The sequence below is a fragment of the Saccostrea cucullata genome, unplaced genomic scaffold (assembly GCF_032062105.1).
Source record: "Saccostrea cucullata isolate Sc308-1 unplaced genomic scaffold, CSIRO_AGI_Scuc_v1 ctg102, whole genome shotgun sequence".
In the NCBI taxonomy this organism is placed as follows: domain Eukaryota; kingdom Metazoa; phylum Mollusca; class Bivalvia; order Ostreida; family Ostreidae; genus Saccostrea; species Saccostrea cuccullata.
In genome coordinates this window covers 326,285-335,970 of record NW_026938483.1, presented here as the reverse complement: position 1 = coordinate 335,970, position 9,686 = coordinate 326,285, and the positions used below count along the sequence as shown (strand labels likewise).

The following is a 9,686-nucleotide window of genomic DNA, read 5'->3' as shown; positions in this document are numbered from 1 at the left end:
AGACTTGCCAGAACAGCAAAATCATTGTAAAATCATCACTAAAAAGATGAAAAAAGACTGTGGGTCCATCATATAAGAAAACTAGTCACGTAGATCTGTGTTTAGATAGATAACCACACACGTGGTGATGGGGTATGATATTTCTGTTGTGCAATAACATTTTTTTTCAGTTAGATTATTATGGGCAAAGAAGGCAGTGGATTTTCATGTATCAAATTTTAAAATTTCAACTGTGTCTGTAAATTTTTGACAATATATCTACTCTTATTCTAATACATTAGTTTTACAGTAGTTATGTATGGTAGGAAAGCAATTAATTTATTTAACTCTTAGCTCATAAGTTTTTTGTGAGCTATTCTGATGAAAGTTTGTTGTCTGTCAAGATGGATATATGTTCTTTGAAAATTTCAGTATTTTCATATAGACGAACTGGATGGTATTTAAATACATGTATAGCATAAGAACAATTCATAATGTGTGTAGCAGAGGAAATCTTTCATTCATAGAAGTATGCAGGACAATTTTTATTTAACTAAAATGTTTTATTTTAATATTGCCCAGAATAAAGTTGAAGGGAACACACATTCACTAAAATTGTTGTTTGCATGGTCAATGTACCAACAGAAAATGGAGATTAAAATGAAATTTAAACAAACTGAGTGAACTGCACTGTGCCAAATTTGAGACAAACTGTTGTTTATACTAAGAAATGTTTAGAAATAAATAAAACAAAGTGATATTTCAAAATGTAGAGTTAATGCCCTTAGCAGAGAGTTGTTAGTCCTTAAACATTTGTGATTTCTACATGCTTCCAAAATGACAACTGCCAACTGTTTAACTGATACACTTCATCGTGAAATGTGCTCCTTTCTGACTCCTATCAACTTGAGTAATCCAGCTAACAAATACATGTAACCTTTTTCAAGATTAGGGTTTCTGGAAGCACATACATTTCTTGTGTTTTATTGTGGTTGAAGGTGAGCGTTTGTGACCCCTGGGCCTACGTTATTTTTTTTACTTATTGTTTTGAATCTATTTATAGGATTTTTTTCCCCCTCCTTCCCATTTCTTGTCCATTTGTCGACATTGCCTGTTGCTTTTGTTCAGTATTATTATTCTACATCTCTAATACTTTCCCATGTATCACCTATTGTTATAGAAGACACTGGTTAAGTGACCCAAACATAACATGAGGGATTTATTGCAATTGATTTGACTATTACTCCAGTAACATTTCTTGTGCATGTGTAGTTTTTGACCAATTTCATACATGTTGTGTTTTGTACAATGGGAAGTTTTCAAAGTTATTTTGTTTAAAGTTATTATCTGATCCTGAAGTTTCTATGTTTTTTAATAAAGCTAAGTCATTCTTTTATAATAATAAATATGAATGGTGTTGTTAAACTGACTTGTGTTTTTTTCTGTTGATTAAAATCTATCACTGAATTCTGATAATACCTGATATGGAAAGGCTTCATGAAATTCTGAAGGCTTACAGCAAAATAATCCAGATGCCACCCTGTGGAAAGAGTCAAACTCCTAGGTCAAGAAAAATAAAATGTTGACCTAAAAAGGACTTGTCACAATAATTACATCTGTGGAGTATGAAAGCCATACATGTAGCACCAACCATTCAAAAGTTATGGCTAAATTTTTTTTTAATGTGGATCAAAGGTCAAATTGATTATATCATTTGGAAGGTCTTGTCATTTGAGACCTACATGTGAAATATACAAGCCCTAGCACAAACTATTCAAAAAATATGGCCAAGATTAAGTTTTTCAGAAGTACATGTAGGTCAAAATTATTGGTATCCAAACAAAAGCCTTATCACAAAGAATACATCTTTGAAATATGAAGACCATACATAGTTCTAATTGTTCAAAAGTTATGGCCAAGGTTGAATTTTTTTTAAAGTAGGTCAAGGTCAGAAGGTAAAACAATATGTTTAGAAAGGTCTTGTCATAATAAATAAGCGTGTGAAGATTGAAAGCCCTAACCCAAACACATTAAAAGTTATGATCATGGATAAAGATAAAGATTTAAAATTTTGTGCAAAAATGGTCAAACTCTGAGGTCAGGTCAAATACATTGGTACCTAAAGGAAGGCAAACATATGTGAAAAATGAAAGTCATAGCTCCATCCAATCAAAAGCTATGGGCAAGGTGAAAGTTTTTACGGACAAACAGACGCACAGACCGGACAAAAACGATACACTTCGTATCTTCGATTACGGGCATAAAAAGATACAATGTAGTTTATTTACCATTCAAAGCCCAAGGAACCAAGATAAAAAGTCAATGATTTTAAAAATTTTTATTCATTTAAATCATGAACGGTGTAGTTGTGTTAAAAAAAAAACGATGACGGATATTGATGTACCCCAATTTTATTTAAAAAAAAAAAAACTTGTTTAAAACGAAAGTAAACGTTTATTAACATATACATAGGTAGATCCTCACAAGAAATACTTTGGGAAAAGAAAGTGCCAGAAATTATGTATCATAAGTGGATACATGGAGAAATCGAAGTTCTGTGACCGTCATCACGATGGCTGATGGAGAGAAAACTTACATGGTTGTCGCCGCCATCGACTTCGGCACGACTTACAGTGGATACGCCTTCTCCTTTCTGAGCGACTACACGAGAGACCCCCTCAAAGTGTACAACAACACACGATGGGAGAATGAGGGGGACGGAACCTTTAAGGCACCCACTTCCATTCTCTTTGATGAACATGAGCGTTTTCGTTTCTTTGGATACGACGCCGAGAAAAAATATGCTTCTTTGGTGTCTGAAAACGAGGAGGATGAAGAAAGCGGGGACGATTTGCCCAATGAGAATCATCAAAATTGGTTTTATTTTCGTAGATTTAAAATGACACTGTTTAAGGCTATATCTCAAGGAGGGAGACCTAGGGTAGGTATTAACAAGACATGTGATCATGAAACACTGCCATTTCTAATGCAAGTAAATCTTCAAGGTCAAGGTCAAAATTGTTGGTATCCATAGGAAAGTCTTGTCACTAGGAACACACCTGTGAAATGTAAAAGCTCTAGTACTAGCTGTTCAAAGGTTATGGCTAAGGTACATGTTTGATGAAAAGGTGGTTCAAACTCCAAGCGTGGTCAAGAGGTCAAAACTATTTATGCCCATAAATTTAAAAGGTCTTAATGTCACTGTTAAAACAGGGAGATCCATATGAAGATATAGAAAAATGAGTTTTAAAACTAAAATTTTGAATTTTTTCCAACTGTTCAACTTAACGTCCAAAAAATTAAGATTAAAATTTGAAAATTTTACACAATTGAAATATGGTGTTCAAAAGTTATGGCCAAAAAATTTCAAAATTTTAGGCCAAAGGTCTAGATCAAATTTGGTGGTATCATAAGAAAGGCTATTTTACAAGGAATGCACCTGTAAAATATGAAAGCCATAGCTGCATCCAATTAAATGTTATTGGCAAGGTTAAAGTTTTTGCGGATAAACAGACAGGCGGACAGGACAAATCTATATACATCACACTATTATACTATATACCCGATTTTGCGGGGACATGCAAAGGTCAAGAAAATCGTTATTATCGAAGAAAGATCTTTTCCACCAAACTACCTTCAATTTTGAAAGTGGTTAAAGTTTTTTTAATGTTGGTCAAACACTGCAAGGTATATATTTATATGAAATATGATAAGCCATATCCCAACCCACACAAAAGTTTTCTAAAGTTATGGCAAGGTTAAAATTTTTGTAAAAGTGACAAACAGAAAGGTCAAGAAGTCAAATTTAGGCGGGTCTTGTTACAAGGAATACAGTGGCAAAAAATATATACCTTCTGGCTTTTGCGAACAAACAGACAGACGGGCGAACACGGCAAAAAGTAAATACCTCCAAATCTTCGATTACGGGGCATAAAAATTGCAATTTTATTTTCTACCTGAAAAAACAATTTTTGGATAAAAGAATTACTCTGTTCTTGATAATTCGATAATAATTCATGGCAAATTCTTATTCGTAATAGGGTAAACGAATCACAGAGGATATGCAGCTCACTGCTCACAATGGAAAGAAAATGTCTGCCATCAAAGTATTCTCCGGGGCGATACGGTTCTTGAAAGATCACTTGGACGAAGCTTTAGTAAAGCAGCTTGAGAGCAAGGACAAGAGCGGGAAAGTTACAAAGCAGACGTCATGGGCAGACGACATACGTTGGGTTCTCACTGTTCCCGCCATCTGGTCAAACGAAGCCAAACAGTTTATGAGGAGAGCCGCCGAACAGGTGAATTTATTTTTAAAAAAAAGCATACACATGTACACTGTATCGTATAAGTGGACATTAATTTTACGCAGACGCAAATGTAGCGATTAATCCCTCAAAAATTATATATTTTTTAAAACCGAAGTAAGTTATTTTAGATATATGTATAATAGTTAAAACGTCTTTGTGCATCACTGTTAAACATTTCCTCAGCAGAGCTTTTCTGATAAGAGATAATTTTTTAGCTGTTTATATGGTATACATGATTTGTAAATGGCTTAATGTTAAAACCTCTACATCATTAATTGATAAACATTTCCTTTTCCAGGTTTTTTTGCTGATAAGATATTTTACGTGCCAGCTTTTTAGCCTGTTTTTTTTTCTATCAAAGTCCATAAAAAAAAGTTTGGAAAATGTCAGATTTTATTAAATTTATCCCCTACGTACCAAAAGACAAAACAATATCAGATTTAATGAATTTACTAGTATCGACTCTTTATTCAATCAGTAAACAAAGAATAATAATGATGTTTTGTGAAAGATTTATGCCTCACTGTAGTACTGTATGCAGGGTTATTTTCGCCCTGTGTTATTGCCTGTTAAATCTGAAAATAAGTTTGGCAAGAGATAACAAATGTTTTAAATTCCCAAAGAAAGAGAGTTTTTGTTGAATGAATATACAGTTCCTACATTGTCTATTCTCCCCGTTTTAAATTCACTCTCGAATAATGATATGGAGTTGTAGCGTAACGTAATACTGAGCTGTCTGGATCTTGAATGTACCTTTGGAATATAAAAGTTCAAGCACAAACCGCTCAGAAGTTAAATTTTGTTCAAAGTGAGTCAAACTTCAAAGTCAAATGATCAAAATTAATAATACCTAGAGGAATATACCTTCAAAAGAATATAAAAGTTTAATCACAACTGTAAAAGTTTTTCAAAAGTGTTGCAAAAAATTGTGGGCATTCAAATCGAAGGATAAATCTTTTGAAATATGAAAGCCCTAGTACTAAAAGTTCAAAGCAAGACTCATGACCAAGGTTAGAGTTTGCTAAATTTTTGCAAAAGAGGATAAGGTAAGGAAACCAGGTCATTTGCACGAAAAAGGTTGGTGCCAAAAAAAGGTCTTGTCACAAGTAAAGCAGCATTTTGAAAATATACAGCCATAGCTCCAACCAATAAACGTTATGGGCAGATATATATATATAAAACTGCGTCAGAATCATACAGAAGGACATCCAAACATTTATACCTTTCAAATTTTCTTACGGGGGCATAAAATATCAGTGAAAATTTATATGTTACATTAATTCTTTCAGTATGTAAAAAAATCAATTATTTAAACAATACAGAAACTTTATTTTCTAAGACAAAACTAAATAAATCATTACTTTTAAGAAACAGCATATCTAGGAAAACAATTTTATCCTGCATAAAGTTATTAATTCAAGGAATAAATGTCTTATTTTTCGATTTCATGATATGATCAATCAATTGTATGGCACGCCAAATTCACAAAAATGAGATAAACCTATTTTCAAAATTGATAAACTAGGTTTATCGACTGTAAACTATAGTTTACAAACCGTAAACTATAGTTAACGATTTGTTAAGTATATCCACTGTAAAACTATATTTAACGGTTTTAACTATAGTTATTCAATGTACACAATTTGCATTTCGTCTGTAATAATTTTTAACAATTTTTTGTTGATAAAAATGTGCACGTTTGTAAACAAAAATCGAAAATGGCAGTTGTTGAATCATAGTTTCACAAATCTTGCAGATATATAAAAATTATTTTGTTTCAACGGTTTGTAAACTATAGTTTACAAACAATGTATTCCCTATCAAAAAACGGCAAACCAAATGATATTTTTGGTGTTAGAGTAATTTTCACATCATTTAATGAAAAATTGGCGTTAACTATAGTCAGATGTAAAATATAGATTAACGTTGTTAACTATAGTTTACAGTCCGTAAACTATTTTTTCTCGTTGTGCCTTATATATTATGCATTGTGAAAAAAATTATCTCATTTTTGTGAATTTGGCGTGCCATACAAATTGACTTGCGTGATAATTTGCTACACATTTATGCATAAAATTATCAAAAGAACTGATCATCGTCTTTTGAAATCGAAAAATCTGACAGTTAATTCCTTATGGTATTGGATTCACAATCCACGTAGCACCAGCTGTATAAAAGTTTTGTCCCGCCCTGCACGTGATTTTTATTTAACCGCGCCTATCAAAAAAATCAGTACATTGACGGAGAAATAAATCAATATTTCCAAATATCTAATTTTTTCTAAAAGTGATAACTCTTGATAAGTTAGAGTTTGGTAAATTTTTGCAAAAGAGGTCTAAGATAATGTAAATTAGGCAGATATATAGGTCAGGCGCTAAGGAGGAATATGTATCACAAGTGATGCACATGTGATATATGAAAGCCATAGCTCCAATTTAACCAAGTTATGTGCAGATTGAAAGGTTTTTTTTTTCGGACAAACTGACAGACAATCAGAAATTGTCAGGGAGTCCTAGTGTAAATCAAATTTTCGATTAGTCTACATTTTTAAATCTAAAATTTCTATGTTACAATTTTATTTCACAATGAAATGGAAATATAAGGGGACCAGCTGTCTAGTTAGAACCAGAAGCGGCGGCAATATTTTGTAAGCAGATTGCACTGAGCAAGGAAAATGACGAGACGGAAGTCAGGGCATATCAGCCAGGAAAGAAATATATGGTGGTCGACTGCGGGGGTAAACATCTTATTGATAGGAATATATTTCCATTTCTAGTTTTTTTTTTCTCTGTGATAACTCTTTGAAATGTAAATATATAAATATATAACCTGGTACTTTATTTACCATAAACATATAGGCCCTAGTATACTTTCCAAATCTAACCAGGGGATGTTCCAAAGATACTATATGCGATATATTGCATATCTTTGCCCCCACAAAAGTCAAATTTGAAAAATTCTTGAAATGTGCTAAATTTTATAAATTATATGAGAAATATAGATTAACAGATCATATTATAGTTTCAAAGTAGTTTATTGACAATTTTTGTTTTTATGACTTCACAAACTATAGTTCGATTTTATATCATTTTTTTTTAGAAAGAAGACAAAATGGACAAAGCGCAAGTTTGCTCAGGAACAATATTTACATATTTCATTGATATTATCATTCTACACATAATATCAAAATATTGAGCTTTTACTCAAAATATCGACGTAAAATATACATTTTTCTGTATAAATCATGGAAATTTTAAATTTACGTCATTTTCGTGACGTCATTTCTAACATATGACGTCATTGCTAATGAAAATATTCAGTGTTTTGAAGTCAGCATATATATATCCCCTGTTTAAGAACATTATTAAATATTTCTCCGTCAAAGTTTGATTTTAGGGGACAAATATTGGTTATTACCGAATAAAGTTCTTTGGGTAAGATTGCTTCGAAAGTATTTGAATTCTGTTTGCTTCTTTTTATTTATGGCTTCCGATCTAGAAATATTTCAATAAAAATGCAGTTGCTTGTTCTGAGACCATTAGAAGTCTATATTTTTTTTTTTATTCAAGACTTATGACGTGACCAAGAAAAAATTCAACATCGATGAAGTTGTTTGTATTGAGACCAATAGAATTCTTTTAATTTCTCTTGATTCGAACCTTCACAAGGCTGTAATTGCCTGCTTAAAAACCATTGGCACCAGTCACTTTTTAAATTCTAAATTTTACTTCTTACATTGTTTGTTTGTAGGTGGGACAGTTGATGTAACGGCGCATGAAGTGGCCCAAGATGGGTCTCTGAAGGAACTCCACTGCGCCACTGGCGACGCTATTGGTGGAACCAATGTCGACAAAATGTTCTTCGATGCCTTAGATCAATGGTTCGGGGCTGATGTGATAAAACAATTTAAACGTAATCGTGCCTCCGATTGGTTAGAATTGGAGAGAAGTTTTGAATCCAAAAAGCGAGGCATCGGGCGAGATGAAGAAGACAAAGTTACGTTCTCAAATCTGGGAAACCTTTGCCAAATATATAAATCACAATCGGGTAATTCAGTCAAAAATAGATTTGCTGATCTTAAATTGCAGCAACAAGTAAAAGTTTTTAAGGAAAACAAGCTTCGATTTGAACCCCGGTACTTGAGGGAGCTTGTGTTTGATGCACCGATCAACGCAGTGGTTAATCACTTAGAACGACTTTTTCTGAACCCTACAGTATCAGATATCGACACCATCTTACTAGTCGGGGGTTTCTCGGAATGTCCTTTACTTCAACAGAAAATCAGAGATTCCTTCCCAAACAAATTAGTTACTATTCCACCAGAGCCCAACCTAGCTGTCTTACAAGGCGCTGTCATATTTGGTCACAGTCCCAAAAGCATTTCACAAAGACTAAGTCCAAGGTATTACGGTATCGCGACCAACGTTCCATTTGAAAGAGGAAAACACCCTGGAAGTAACTTGATGAATATTGATGATATGGATGTCTGTACTGATGTATTTAAATGCATGATCGAGAAAAACGCCCCTCTCACTCGCATTCAAAAGACGTTTACTACTGCTTCTGAAAATAGCCCCCATGCAAACATAGAAATCTATGAATCTGACAGTCGGGTTTTCTTTTGTAATGACTCTGGATGTCGTATGTTGGGTACAGTGGTTGTAGAGTTTGAAAGTTTGGCCAAGGACAAAAAACGGGAAGTCGACGTTTCCTTTGAATTTGGATCCACCGAGATTTATGTCGTTGCACAAGACAAAGACACGATGCATACCCAGAGAGCAAAGTTTGAATGCCTGAAGAAATGAATCTAGCTCGGTTATTTTACTGTGCGTGTATAATTTTAACATTTAAACATTTCTCAGTTGTTTTGTTTATACATTCTCCAAATACATATAAAATATTTTATTTACATAATTATTTTTTTGTTAATATATCTTACCGGTATTAAATATTATATAATATTTTTAAAAAATAATGAAATATTATATTTTAATTTTTTTTATATCTTGTATGATTGTCTTTGTGTATTTTATTTCAGAGTCAATATTCAGAATTTAAAAGTGCTCCTTTCAATATTTTGTCATACAATAAACTACATGTAGAAGTCTCTGACGAGACTGTAGCTCTTCTGGTTTTTTTTAACATATCCGCTTGAAAAGAAAAAAACGCCACTAATTTAAAATTTGGCAACAGCAACGGATAGAAAAATGACCCTTAGTTTATTTTTTGTAGCAAAATTTATTGCAAACAAAATTAAATTGTGGGAGGAGGTAGCCTTTTACAAATGTTTTTAAAACAATTTCGATTTTGGTAACCATGGCAACATCATAAATCATTAGTTCGAGAAAAAAATGATAAATGTATCTCAGCGAAGTCTATCTGATTGCCAAGTTATATTAA

General features: G+C 32.8%; 1 protein-coding gene across 1 annotated transcript; it reads left to right on the top strand.

The window, feature by feature from the left end:
* Positions 1–2,534: 2,534 nt before the first annotated feature.
* Positions 2,535–9,186, top strand: LOC134250393 (heat shock 70 kDa protein 12A-like). The gene is made up of 4 exons (XM_062732744.1): positions 2,535–2,920; positions 4,020–4,277; positions 6,906–7,023; positions 8,037–9,186. Exons 1-4 carry the CDS (start codon positions 2,552–2,554, stop codon positions 9,089–9,091), a joined length of 1,800 nt encoding a protein of 599 aa, XP_062588728.1. The 5' UTR covers positions 2,535–2,551; the 3' UTR covers positions 9,092–9,186.
* Positions 9,187–9,686: the final 500 nt, after the last annotated feature.